The following is a 13,216-nucleotide window of genomic DNA, read 5'->3' as shown; positions in this document are numbered from 1 at the left end:
CAGCCAGGGCTTAATTCAGACTTTTTATTGTACTCAAGTAAAAACTGCCCAGACCCAAAGGAAGTGACACAGAAAAGGAATGGGTGGAGGGGTGGGGATGCTGAGGATCAGATCTCCAGCATGTCTGTCCAGTGTTCCTGTGGAGACAAGAAGGATGGTCAAAGGCAGTCTAGGGGATGGGTAGGCTCCAAAACCACCTCTTACCTCTTCTAATTCCAAGTCCTCCTCTTCCTCCTCGGTGCCCATTCGGCACAGCCAGACCAGGTCTCCCCACAGCAGTGAATTCTTACAGCTACCAAGGGGTACAGTTGGCAGGAGATATGGAGTCAGGGTCACAAGCCGCCTCCAGGCTAGGCCCTGGGTGCCAAGACGAGGACTCAGATACCCTGGGCTTAGACGTAGACAACTGGGCACTGTCTTCCCAGAGGTACACCAGGCTGGGGTAGGGATGCTGGACTCACCCAGGGCACTGGCCCTCTAGGGGCAGAAGCTGCCCTGGCTCCTCCTGCAAGAACTCCTGTGCCAGGCAGATCATGTGGGCCCTTAGGGAACAGCCAGGGTGAGGGCAACACAGGGGGCCTTCTTCATCCTGTCAGAGGCAGCAGGCAAGTAAAGAAAATGGGGGAGTAGTGATGTAGCAATAACAAAGAATTTCCATGGACCACTTTTTCAAGGGCTTTGCATAAAACAACCCTGTGAGGCACGTGTTACTCTTATTTGCGTATTAGAGATGAGGAAACAGGCACAGAGGGGTTAAAATACCTATAGGGACTAAGCTGGCCAGTTTTCTCTTGAGTATTGGCAGTGATTCTAAAACAGCATGGCCCCTGCAGCCAGACCTAGATTAGAGTTCCTTACAGGCTAAGTGATCGCAAGCAGGTCACTAAATCTCTGAATGGCAAGTACAGTCACGCACCGCATAACATTTTGGTCGGCGAGGAAGCGCACATATGACGGAGGTATGTTGTAGAGCCTATGTGTAATGGACTGTACCATCCAGGTGTGCATAAGTGCCCTCTATGACGTTCGCACCACAGAATCACCCAAGGACGCATTTCTCAGGGTATATTCCCCTAGTTAAGCAGCTTGCGACTGTACTCAGTTTACCTACATTTACTATGAGTGGAACTCAGGCCTACATCTCAGTTAACATACTAAATATTTATCTGCCACCTGCTGTGTACTAGACCCTACTCTACAGTACTGAATAAGAACTGCTCTTGTGGAGGTTAGTATGGGGGGTGGGAGAAACCCATAATAAAATAAAATACAGTTGACCCTTGAAGAACACAGGTTTGAACTGCAGGGGTCCACTTACACACGATCTTTTTTCCAATAAATATACAGTGGACCCTCCGTATCCCACCGGGGTTCTGCATCTGCTGATTCAACCAACCACAGATTGAAAATGGTATTTTTGAGCCAGAGCTGGGAACCCACAGATGCAGAGGGCCACCTGTATGCACTGTTCTATAGCATTTTGTATAAGGGACTGGAAAATCCGAGGGGGTGGAGGGGTACTGGAACCAATCCTCTATGGATACCGAGGGAGGGCTGTTTGGGGGGAGTAAAAAGTTACACGTGGCTTCTCGACTGCTCGGGGTCAGCGCCCCTAACCTCCATGTTGTTCAAGAGCCAACTGTACATGATATGTCGGACAAGAAGTGGTAAGGCTTTAAAAGAAGAGAAAAAGATAGCAGGGAAGTACCAAGAATGTTGCAATTTTAGATAGAAAGCCAAGGAACACTTCACGGAGAAGAAGTGGCATTTTATCAAGACTGAAGGTCTACAGAAGAACTTCCCAGTGAAAAGGAAAGGGCAAAGGCCCCAAGTTGGAGAGTACTAATGTCGAGGAATGACCACAAGTACTATCTTCCCCATTTTTCAGATGGAAGCAGAGCTGCCAAAAAGGGTGTCAGTGGGCTCGTGATCCCTCAATAAACAGCTTGATCCTAAGTCATCTTAAGTGCAGACCTGCCACAACCTGGAGACCATGTGGGGCCTCTCACCTGGAGCGCACACGCGCAAAGACTGCAGGGGGCCTCAGTAACCTGGTCTGGCTGGGGCTCAGTGTCAGCAAAGAGATTGGTCCGGAGCTTGGAGGCCAAAACTCGGGGTGACAGAGGCCCGAAGGCCAGCGGCACGTGCGGTGGCGGTGGTGGGCAGAGGTCCTGGCGGAAGTCAGCGCGCAGCCAGCGCAGGGTGAGTGGGAGGCGCGCCCAGGGCGGCGCGCGCAGCATGTGCGCCAGCACGCGCAGGTGGAAAGCGAAGGCTCCCTCACTGCGCAGGCGTGGAGCCACGTGTGCCAGGCGCCGCGAGGCATGCGGATGCTGCCAGGCCCACTCAAACTGCGGGCAGAAGTGAAGGCGTAAGGACGGTCCAGGGAGGAACCCAAGTCCCACCCATCTTCCCGCCAGCCCAGTCTCCTGCCTTACCCGAAGGGCGGCCACGGAGGAAGGGAAGCCGTGCACAATGAGCACCATCTCCCTGGGGAAGAGAATGAGGGCGCGGCCTGTGAGCCCCCTGCCCCATTCTGTGTCCTGCCTAATCCCCTCATCACGGTTCTCCGTCAGTCCTACCAGAGAGGAATCCTCACAGGATCAAGCCTCGCCCATGAGGCGCTGCCCACTTCTTAGAGGTCCGACCCTCGCTCCTGCCAGCTTCGGGATCCGCCTCCGGTCAACAGGACTTAACTGCCCTCCTCAGTTCTCTCCCTTCTAGGGTCTCTATCTTCCCTCCAAGCCAGTTCACCAACCCCCTATTGCGAAAACTAACCTAAATCACTAATCCCCTTCCTACCCAGCCCCGCCTCTGGGTCCCATAGCCTTGTGTCACGGTGCTCCACCTCTCACAGGCTCCTCCCCCGAGACAGGTCCATCTACATCTCTAGCCCCACCAGGCCCGTCTCTCCGCCCCTGCCCACTGCCACTGGCCTACACCCTGCGGGCCCCACCTCCTCCTTGACGCCCTCCTCCAAAGTGGCCCGCCCCTTCTTACCAGGGCCCGCGCCCGCTGGTCCGCCAAGCCCCGCCTTTTTTGCGGCCCCCGTTGTGCTGCTGCACCCTACGAGCAGGGTTGACAGTGAACCCCACGTACACGCGGCCCCGGTGCCGAGGGTTCAGGCAATAGAGCAGGTAGACGCCGAAGAAGCGCCCGGGCCTCGTCGCACCTCCCGCGGGGCCCATCAAGACTTGTGGGTTGATTGCTGTGGCCTCTGACCTCGGAGTGGCTTGGGTTGCCAGGGCCGCAATGTGCTATCTAGGAAAAGGCGCTTGGGGGCGATTCCGAGGTATCCTAGAGGCTGCAGCAAGGCGGGTTCGTGCACCCTTTCCTGGCTGGAGTTAGGGAGCCCAAAGCCGCCCACAGAACCCAGATTTCTGTGCAGGCAGTGGACACCAATTAGCTTCGGCTGGGGCGGAGTCGGTCCGTGTTCAGACTCTGATTGGCTGACTGGCAGTAAGCGCGGAAACCTAGGAAGGTTGGAAAGCTGGGTGTGCGTGAGGGCGGAAAGGCTGAGTTTACGGACTCCTTAGTAAGGGCGGAAGTAGAGGCCTCAGCGGAAGAGACTCCAGTAAGGGTGAAAATAGCGTGATCTGCGTCAGTGCTGGGGTTTTGCCCTCGCTGGGTCACCGCCCCCTTTGGGCTGCAGCCCTCTTTGGGCTTCCACCATGGAATTCAGTGCCGAGTACCTCCGGGAGAAGCTTCAGCGGAACCTGGAGGCAGATCACGTGGTGAGTTGAATGGCCTGGATTCACCGGGGAGTGGAAAAGGGCTTCTAGGTGGGTGGTTTGTCATCATCCACACCATTCTGCCTCATAGGAAGTGGAGGACACGACTCCCAACCGTTGCGCGTCCAGCTTCCGAGTCCTGGTGGTGTCGGCCAAGTTTGAGGGGAAGCCGCTGCTTCAAAGACACCGGTGAGGCCCGGGGAACACTTCGCTTAGCGCGGCCCCAGCTCCGGGACCACAACCCCGGCCAATCCCCGCTACCCAGTGCCCTCACCCCAGCCAATGCGGCCCAGCACCGTGGACTTACGACCCCAAGGATCCCGCCTTCTCATCCCCGCATCGAGTAGTGAGACTTAGGGTCCTCCACCTCTCTTGTTCCCAGGTCCTGGGGACTACAACCTAGGGACACCTCCGGTCTCCCGGGTCAACCTAGCTTCGGGGACTGTGACTTCAGGCGCCTGCCATTTCCTAACCCCATCTCTCCCCCAGGCTGGTGAACGCGTGCCTAGCAGAAGAGCTTCCGCATATCCATGCCTTTGAACAGAAAACTCTGACCCCAGAGCAGTGGGCCCGTGAGCGGCAGAAATAAGGGACCAGGACCTGCACATCCATTAAATTATGAATCAGGGCCAGCTTCTGTGTTAGTGTGTTGTGTGTGGGAGGGATGCTGAGGGGGTCTGGGGCCTGGCTTCTTCCTGCCACTCTCCATTGTTTTCCCTTGGGCAAGTCCCTCTCCACACATAGGCCTGTGTGTCCCCACTTGTAAAGTGAAAGTTCAGTTCTTAAAATCTCTTCTAGGACAGGCCTCACAGGTACCTTCTGTAATTCTTGGTAAACCCCTAGGCGTACCACCACTACCCAACGAACCCGCCCATTTATGGAGCTTTGCTGGGTGTTACTGCCCTCTGCTAGCCTTCAGGGTGTGCAGACGGGAAAGTGCTCAGGGTTTCAGGGTGCTGGCCAATTTAACAAACCTGTCCCTCTCACCAACATCACCCCAATGTCAGAAGCATAATAGAGGATTCTGCATTTCCCCTTCAGGTCCCCTCAGGTACATGGTACCCCAGCAGTGGGTCTCCAACAGCAGGAATGCTGGTGCTTTTTGGCCCACCGGAGAAGGTCCAATGGCCTTTTTTAGCCCTGGGCTTGACATGGCCACAGAGGCCCATGGGAAGACCATGAGGTTTTCAGGAATGGGGGTGTGGGCAGAGGATAGGAATAGGGGTAGAACAGGAAAGTAAGGCCAACCTGCAGCTTATGCACAAGTACCAGGATTGGTAAAGCCTTGTACAGATAAAGTCCCTGAGACGCGTTTTGGGCCAGGGCTCTCTGGGAGTACGAATTACAGGTTTCAGCCATCCTACCCATCCTGTTCTCCTGTGTTTTCAAGGCCAGTTTTTTGGCCCCTAAGTTATCTCCATCCCCACCTCCCTCTTGTTTCTGTCATAAGGAGAATGGGTTGGTAAAGCTGGTAGTCATGGTGATGACAGGTTAACCCTTCTAGGTTCCAGGGATCCTTCCCTGAACTTTTCTCCCCGCTGTTCTGGTCCAGGAGGAGAGCTAGCAGCTGAGTCTATTCAGACAGGCCCATCCGCATTCTACAGGAGAGGGTCCAAGCAGGGACCTCACCTCTTTAGCAGGCCCAGGCTCCACAGATTTTCTGATTCTCTCCTCACACCCCTAATTGGATCCACTCACTGCGTTCTCAGAGTTGTGGTGGTCCTTTCCCCATTTTATAGGTGGGCAACGGAAGCCTGGAAAGAAGTGACTTGCCCAGGGTAACGTGGCTTGCGTAGAGGGTGAGACCAAAATGAGCGGGCAGAGACAGTCTTACAGCTGCCTCAGCTCTCTGCCCAGGTGGTTTTCTCTGGCACGCTGAAGAAGGGAGAGGGATCAGCAGACAGGGCATTAAGTCCTTGCTGTCCCTGTGTGAACCAAACCCTTCTGTGGCCAGGACACCCAGTCGTGATAGCCCTGTGTCCCAGCTCAGGGTCCCCCACTAAGTTGGGTATCAGAAACCCACTTCCAAATCCCCGCTTGATAAGGCCTGGCAGGTCTATTCTGGTCCCTCTCTCACAGACGCCAGGCTCAGGCAGAACCCACAGTGAGGGCTCGAGAGACAGCAGCACTGCCCAAGGAGGCTCTAAACTGGAAGGGGAGACTTAAGTCGTGACACGGGACCTGCCCTTCAGCAAGCCCCTCAACTCTTCGGTGCCTCAGTTTCCTCACCTGTAAACTAGGGGTGGGCTGTTGCTTTGCTTGTAAGCTTTCTCCTTAAAAAGGACCCCTGAAACGTACAGTTTGAAAGATGTCTCATTTCCCCACAGGCAATGTCAGCACAGTTGCACGTACCCTGATGTGGTTGGCTAGAAAAGGTGGATTTGGGGTAGACATGGGAGTTCCCCAGGCTCCAGGCTGGGGCCTTAAAGAGTCAGACCTGCTCACTGGAAAACAGCAGGCCCCCAAACCACACCAGAATGGGGTGGCTGCCAGCCACCAACACCTGTTCCTGTGGTCTCGGGCGTTTGGAGGCATCGCTCAGTCCCCGCCATGAGTCAGTTACACTGAGGGGGAACTCAAGGGCATGTCAGTTCAGCAGACTCAGCATTCATGTGGCCAGTCATCAGAGTCTGAGAGGTACCAGAAAATAAAGCCATTTTATTATTGTATCTGCCGTTGTGGCCTGAGGAGTGGAAGTATGAATGGAAGGGGAAGCAGGTGATGCCATGGGCCCCAGCTGAAGGCCCTGGAGTCTTCTACTTGGCTTGGACTGTCTCCTCCAGCCTATCCAAGCGCTTCTGTAGCTCCTGCACTGTGGCCTGGAGCTTCCTCATCTCCTCCTCCAGCCGAGATACGACATCCTGGAGGACCCAGGGCTGCATTAGGCCCAGCCCCATCCTGGGCTCCCCTTAACCCTGGCATCCACCAAGTCTTCTCCCGAGAATCATAGGGCCTGGGCCCTTCTGTCTCAGCCAGTTGTGACCCAGAGAGCTGCAGGCCTATAAGCCTGAAGCCTGTTTTCTGAGGCCTCGGGATTACCCACTCGCAGACCCCTGTAAGTTTGGGCTACCTCAAAGGCCAGCCTCTCTCACCACATCAGTGACGACATCCATAGCAGCCCCTGCTCTGCTCTGTCTTCCCACCCTAATTTCCAGCCTCCCATCTGCCTCTCACCGAGCTAGGAGTGCCACTGGTCTCTGGTGCTGTCCTCCTGCGCCCAGTGTCCAGGCCCCGGTTGACCCTCAGCTCTCGGCTCTTTGGGGGCACGTAGCCATCCTTGAGGGAAATGAGGAGGGGCCCAGCATCCCGACCCCCCAGCCACTCCTCAGCCGTGAGGGCAGCGTCAGGCCCTGCAGTGGGCGGGTACAGGTCCTCCTGGAACAGGTCCGACTGTGGGCAAGGCCAAGGCTGGTTAAGAGCATGCGTAGGCCACGCCACCACCCTGCAGCTCTGCAAGGTCAGTGCCCAGCCCACAGCCCAAGGAGGGACAGGGAAGCATCACCTTTCTAGGCACTGTCATGGCAATGGGCTCACACCTCCGCTCGTGCAGCTTGTAGAATCTGTGGAAACAGGAAAGTGAGCAGCGTCCACAGCGTAGTTGGGCTGGGACTGAAAGTCAGCATGAGGTCGGCACTGCCTTAAGAGCGTGCTCAGGGCGGGGATCAGTCACCTGGCGATCTCACACTTGTTCACCTCCAGGCCACGTTTGGGCATGTAGCCCATGCCACGCTGGGACTCCTTGGAACTGAACATGGAGAGATAGTGCAGGAACGGGGCCTCGGAAGTGATCTCAAAGTACCGGATGGAGCTGTCGCCCTGCAGGCAGTGGGTGCAAGGGAAGATCAATACCGACAGATGCCTGCAGCTGTGGTCCTTTCCAAGCGCCTCCGCCCACCTTGCTTCCCTGACCCCCCGCCCAACTGGGCCACCTTGCCACAGAGGTAGACAATGTTGGTGTCGGGGTCAAAGAAGGGCAGCAGGACACCACTGCTTGTGTCCAGCTCCTGCAGCGACAGTGGCTCCTCCAGGTGCTTCTGCAGAGACAGGTGGGAGGTAACAGTGGGCTGGGCTGCATCAGGCCTCAGGGTGATGCTCTTCACTGGGCAGGGGCAACCCCATACAGACCAACCAGGGGTCGGTAAATGGGCCCATGGGCATACAGCCATTTAGGTGGCAGGGCAGGAACTGAGCCTCCAGCCCTGATTGTCTGCACTCACCGTGTCCCATAGTGCCACCTGGCGCTCACTCATTCGGCTGAAGCCTGTGGTCAGGATCTTTCCGTCAGACACAAACACAGCGCGCACAGGCCGGGTCCCCTCGTGAGGACGGTCCTTCTCCTGGAAGGAAAGGGAGGTGGTCGGACCCCAGTCAGGGTCAGGAGAGGGTAGCAACTAGGGGCACGGTTGGTGGTGGGCAGGAGGGATGAAGGTCTCTGGGTCAAGGGTTATGGCTCCTGGCAACTCACAGCCACAACAGTGCCTTTGCGGGGCTCGATGATGCGCACGCGCTTGTCACGGCAGGAGGTGCAGATGAGGCCGCCGTCTCGGCTCCAGTCCACGCTGTAGATTGTGTCCGGGTGCACATCCGTGCCCAGCGTCAGCACGGCCGCCCCAGTGCCCACGTCCCACACCAGGATCACGTTGTCACAACCTGGGCAATGCCCTCAGTGTCAGAAGCCATGAGCCTGCCCCCTTGCTGCCAGGCGACCAGCCCACAGCCCACCCCTCTTCTCCCTCCAGGCACCTGCACTAAGCAGCACGTTCTGGGCTGTGGGGTGCCAGGCCACGATGCCCACACGCTTGGTGTGGCCCTCCAGGGTGACAACAGGCTCCCGCAGGGGCAGCGTCAGGCCCCCATCAGGGATCTCCCATACCTGCAGAGAAGGGGCAAGTGAGTCTTGGGTGTTACACATGTCAGATCCCATCCCGGAGCCCCCTCCTTGCTCCTGTGTCCCCACCACCACTCACCATGACTGTGCAATCCTCAGAGCCACTGGCGATGACATTATCATTGTGCGGGCACCAGGCGATGTCCAGCACGGGGGCTGTGTGGCCGCAGACTGTGGGCACATTCTTGTCCACACGTCCAGTCTAGAGGGCACAGGAGGGCCTCTGAGGGAGGTGCTTGTGCTCTCCAAATGCAATCCCACCTCCCTACACCCCTTTAGAGAGGCACAGAGAGGGAGGCTGGGAGGCCAAGCAGGGCCTAGGGTGGGAGGGTTTGGGCATCTGTTTGCCCCAGGCCAGAGTTGTCAGAATTACTCAGAGGGACCGGCCACAAGAAGCAAAGATCAGGGGCATGGGGCCAGCCTCACCCCAGGTCCTGATCCTGCCTCACTGTCAGATCTTGGCCAAGTACCTGCCATCTCTGTCTCAGGTTTTCATTTTTGCCCTGAGGGCCCCCAGCCCCACCCACCTTCCATGAGTGAGGCTTCCATGGCACACAGGACAAGGGCCAGGGCAGGTGGTAGGGAAAGGGGGTCAGTAGTGTTGGGGGAAGTGTTCCCCAAGCAAGTGTGTGTGAATGGTGGGGACCTGGGCGGACCTGGGCATGGGTCCTTTCAAAAGGAGAGGCACCAGGAAGTCTGTCATAATTGGCCCCCAGACCAGAGCAGAGGTTTGGAAATGGCCACTTCCTGGGACAGCTACTGCAGAAGGGCTTCCTGTGTGAAGAGCAGGCCCAGCTCTCACCCTGACAACCACTTCCTCTTCTCTTTGCTTCCATCGGCCCTTTTAAGGTAACAACTTAGGGCCCATCTTCCCTTCCTGCCTCACCCCCCAAGAGCACAGTAGTATGCTGGGAGTAGGGGTCAGCAGATGGCAGTGGCGGGGAACAGGAGCAGGAGGGCAGGGCTGGGCAGAGGAGAAGGCCCTCTTCCATCACCCCTGCCTGTGAGATGGGGGCCCCAACTTGCTGGGTTCCCAAGGGCTCTGACAGGCCCAGACCCGGAGTACCTCCCATTCTGAGAGCACTGCTGGGCCTGTGCAGACCCCAGCCCATCCTTCTCTGTGCTCCTGAGAGGGGAAGGCCCCAGGCTGACACTTGAGAGATGCTCAGGAGGGTCTCAGGACTCACTGTGTGATCCTTCTCGTGTCAGCTCCCCTCAGAGATTGAGTTTCCATATAAGGCTCAATTTTAGAGATGACAACACCCTGGCCCTGGAAGGCTTGGTGACGGTCACCTCATCAGGCCCCCTGGAGGCCATTGGGAGGCCAGAGGCTACCTTAGGTGGAAGACTGCTGCCCCCAGGGCTCCAGAGGCTCACCTTGCTCAGGGGCAGCACCAGGAAGGCCCCTCCACCACTGGCCTCACAGATCAGGGCCACAAACTTGGGGTTGACGGCACAGAAGCCACTGTCCCAGGTGGTCTGTGAGACGCGTACATCCTCATAACACTGGTCGGCCTTGGCCGGCTGTCCAAACACGTGCCGGAACTTGCTGGAGCGCACCACCTGCCGGCTCATGCTGGGGTGGGGGTAGAGGGGCACAGGGGTTGAGAGCTTTTCTCCCTTCAGGTCAACTCTGACCTTGTCACCCTCAGGACACCCCTCAGCCTGGCATTTAAGGTCTCGGCTAACTTCCCCAGCAGCAGCATCCAGGGCTCCCCATTGCTCACTCTCCCCTGTAGCTAACAACCTGCTCCCCTCACACTCCTCTCGCCTTCCACTCCCTCTTCACTCCCAGCTCACCTGTGAGTCCCACCTTCTCCACACCCCTCAGCCCTTGCTTCTGTTCTCCAGGCCTCTCTGTAGCAGAGCCTGGTGCAGGGCGGCACCTAGCGCGATCTGTCGTCAACCAGCTGGCTGACACACAGAGCCTCTCTCCGGTGGCTCACACTGTGGAGGGGCTTCTCTCAGCCTCAGTGTCCAGACCTCACGCCCCGCACACCTACAGGGTAATTTCCTAAAGTCGGGCAGGGCTGGCCTCCTCGCCTCTGCCACAGTGCCAGGCACACAAAGGGAAACAGCACGTGGGCCTGCCCAGGAGGCACACCATTGGGTGTCGGGATGGCTTCCTCAGTAGGTCTCTGGGCCCCACAAGCGGGCAGATGGCCTAGGTCCGGGTTTCTCCTCCTCTGTGCTCCTCTGCCCTCACCTCCACTTAAGCAGGTGCCCTAAGTGCCATTGCCACCCCCACTGGAGCTCTGCACAGGAAGGGAGAGTCTGGGCTGACTTCTCTGAGGTCCAGCTAGGATGGTTTTCGCCCACTGGCTTGGCAGACAACAAGCGAAGCAGAGGGGCGGCCTCTGGCTCCTCAGGTGCCAGGATCGGGGTGCCTGCTGGAGGGACACCCTCCCCAGGGCCTCTATTCTACCTTCTCAGCTTCACCCATTTGCCCCACCTTAGGGTCTGGTCCTTCTCACTGGGGGCTCCAACCCTCCCCCCACCCACCCTATGAGTCTCTCCAGGAGGCTCACAGTGAGGAGCCTGCTCGGGTGTATGCGGAGAAGCAGTCTGGGGGCCGGGGGTCAGTCCCAGGTGCAAAGCCTGGGTTTGGGAAGCAGAGAGCCCCAAACTGGAGGTTGGAGGACAGGAAGCCATCACCCCACCCTGCCTCCTCCCCCACCGCAGGTACCAGGCCCCGGAAACCACGAAAAGGGGAACTTGGTCTTTTCTTGTTTTGCTCTCAACCCCTCCCTGTCTCCAAGCTTAGGGCAGCTGCTCGGCCCACCGCACCCTGCCCCCACCCCCACCCCCACCCCCAAAGACTCCCGTTCTGGGGAGAGTCACGGCCCCGCACGTATCCTCACCCCGCACACACATCTTGGCTGCCCTGGCCCTTCACCCTCGCCTCTTCTCGGAGCTCTCGGACACACTGATGGACCCTCCCACGTTCACCCACGCCCAGGCGAGTCCCCTCCACGCAGGGGCTTGCGGGCTCTGTCCTCACCTCAGCACTGGCGCCCTCTGACAGCCTGTCCACCCCCACAGCCGGCTCCTCCCAAGCTCGCGCCTGCCCCACAGGTGGCCCAGGACAGCAATGCCTAGTCCCTTTTCCCGGGACCCCAGGCTTACCTGCTGCTGAGGCCCCCTAAATGGAGGAGGAAGCGGAGGTGGAGGAAGGCGCTGAAGGAACCAGAGACTGCCCGCTGAGGATGCTCTTGTCAAGACAATGAATGAGAAGCCCGGCCACCCGCCTCCTTAGGCGTGGCAGCGCCCCTTTGGGCGGAGCTCTTAAAGGACAGAGCCCTTCCCTCCGCAGAGGCGCCGCCTCGCCCCACCAGCCCGCAGCCTCCTTCCCCTCCCTCCTCCAGAAGCTCGGTGCCCTACGCTGCCAATTCCGAACCAAAACAGATGACGCTGGCCAGTCGTTGACAATCTAATCTTCACTTTTTAATGTCAAAATGCAAAAATACTCTGTTCCTTCTTTCCCCCTTCGGTCTACTCCCAGCCCACTCGCCATCCTTTCCCTGGCACCGGGCCCAGCTGGCCCTGGTAGAGGCCCCCACGCCCACTCCCAGCTAAGGCTGTGCTGCCTTCTCTCCCCACAGAGGCAGGGAACAGAGTGGAGGACCAGATGAGGAGGAGGGAGAGTCCTGTGCCAGCCTGCGCCCAGAAGATCCCTGGTCTTGTCCAGTCTCCTACATGTACAAATGGGTGGCCTTGAGAGAGTCACTTAACCTCCCAGTTCTCATGTCTTCATCTAGGGGGACATCAGCCTGGCTGCCTCATGGGGAACAAATGAATTAATCTGGCACACGGCGCACCTCTCTGTGCAGGGCTACAGAGGTGAAGGACTCAGGTTCCTGCCTGTAGGGAGCTCTCAGACTACTGGAAGGAGAGGAGCAAATAGCTCCAAGGGAGCCAGGCAGGGGCAGAAGCCCAGACTTCAGACTCACTAGGGAGAAGGAGTTTGTGCCCATCCTTGGGCTCAGGAGCCACATCCAGAGGGCAAGAAAGGCCTGCTCTGGAAGCAGAGTGCTTTATGAGTTCGACTCCTGCTGCACCTACTGAGTGACCTCGGGCAGCTTACTTAACCTCTCGGAGCCTCAGTTTCTCCCTCTGTAACAGAGTAATACTTACCTTATAAGATTATGGGGAAAGGAAAGCCTCAAGCACCCCATCTGGAGTGGCGCAAGTACTTAATGAATGTAAGCTCTTATCATTATTGCTGTGTACAGAGTATTTGACCTGGACAGGAAAGGATGAGAAAGAGCCACAGGCCTGACTACAGAAGGTCATCTGGGCTGAGGGGCAGCCTGAGCAAAGACCCCAAAATGTAACTTTTTAAGGGACTGGTTCAAATCCTACCTCCGCCACTGACGGGCTGAGTGATCTTGCGCAAGAGGTCTCACCTCTCTGAGCCTCAGTGTCTTCGTCTGCGAATGGGGAATAAATACAGTTTGTCCTGCCCACCGGACAAAGCTCTGACTTTTAAATGAGGCAGTGTGTGTGTCAGTATTCCACAGGTTGTTCTGTTGTAAGAACCAGTGTGCCGGGCTGCACCCGAGAGCCTGTTACTGAACTGGACTGGACAGGGACGGACAGG

General features: G+C 57.6%; 3 protein-coding genes across 9 annotated transcripts; 1 reads left to right on the top strand and 2 right to left on the bottom strand.

Annotated features, from left to right (window-relative positions):
- Positions 1–10: 10 nt before the first annotated feature.
- Positions 11–3,366, bottom strand: SLX1A (SLX1 homolog A, structure-specific endonuclease subunit). 6 transcript variants are annotated; one of them, XR_006655455.3, is made up of 6 exons: positions 2,998–3,361; positions 2,436–2,487; positions 2,010–2,348; positions 462–589; positions 205–357; positions 11–137 (listed from the first exon to the last, which is right to left on the bottom strand). XR_006655455.3 is itself a non-coding variant. In XM_024560444.4 (6 exons), the coding sequence occupies exons 1-6, from the start codon at positions 3,183–3,185 to the stop codon at positions 108–110; spliced, it is 825 nt and encodes a 274-aa protein (XP_024416212.1). In that variant the 5' UTR covers positions 3,186–3,363; the 3' UTR covers positions 11–107. The 6 variants fall into 6 exon arrangements, 5 of the variants coding, with proteins under 5 accessions (XP_024416212.1, XP_024416211.1, XP_024416213.1 ...); XM_024560444.4 differs by having other exon boundaries at positions 205–292; positions 2,998–3,363; XM_024560443.4 differs by having other exon boundaries at positions 11–292; positions 2,998–3,366.
- A 24-nt stretch (positions 3,367–3,390) lies between these two features.
- BOLA2B (bolA family member 2B) lies at positions 3,391–4,360 on the top strand. The gene is made up of 3 exons (XM_024560448.4): positions 3,391–3,731; positions 3,820–3,917; positions 4,218–4,360. The coding sequence occupies exons 1-3, from the start codon at positions 3,669–3,671 to the stop codon at positions 4,315–4,317; spliced, it is 261 nt and encodes an 86-aa protein (XP_024416216.1). The 5' UTR covers positions 3,391–3,668; the 3' UTR covers positions 4,318–4,360.
- Positions 4,361–6,366: 2,006 nt separating this feature from the next.
- Positions 6,367–11,898, bottom strand: CORO1A (coronin 1A). 2 transcript variants are annotated; one of them, XM_045195458.2, is made up of 12 exons: positions 11,743–11,867; positions 10,417–10,615; positions 9,994–10,192; positions 8,696–8,818; positions 8,472–8,601; positions 8,194–8,378; positions 7,946–8,065; positions 7,658–7,762; positions 7,399–7,544; positions 7,231–7,288; positions 6,903–7,118; positions 6,367–6,589 (listed from the first exon to the last, which is right to left on the bottom strand). In XM_045195458.2, the coding sequence occupies exons 3-12, from the start codon at positions 10,189–10,191 to the stop codon at positions 6,485–6,487; spliced, it is 1,386 nt and encodes a 461-aa protein (XP_045051393.1). In that variant the 5' UTR covers position 10,192; positions 10,417–10,615; positions 11,743–11,867; the 3' UTR covers positions 6,367–6,484. The 2 variants fall into 2 exon arrangements, with proteins under 2 accessions (XP_045051393.1, XP_024416210.1); XM_024560442.3 differs by lacking the exon at positions 10,417–10,615 and having other exon boundaries at positions 11,743–11,898.
- Between the last annotated feature and the right edge of the window lie 1,318 nt (positions 11,899–13,216).

Source organism: Desmodus rotundus, chromosome 1 (assembly GCF_022682495.2).
Source record: "Desmodus rotundus isolate HL8 chromosome 1, HLdesRot8A.1, whole genome shotgun sequence".
NCBI classification, from domain to species: domain Eukaryota; kingdom Metazoa; phylum Chordata; class Mammalia; order Chiroptera; family Phyllostomidae; genus Desmodus; species Desmodus rotundus.
This window is presented reverse-complemented; position numbering and strand designations above follow the sequence as displayed.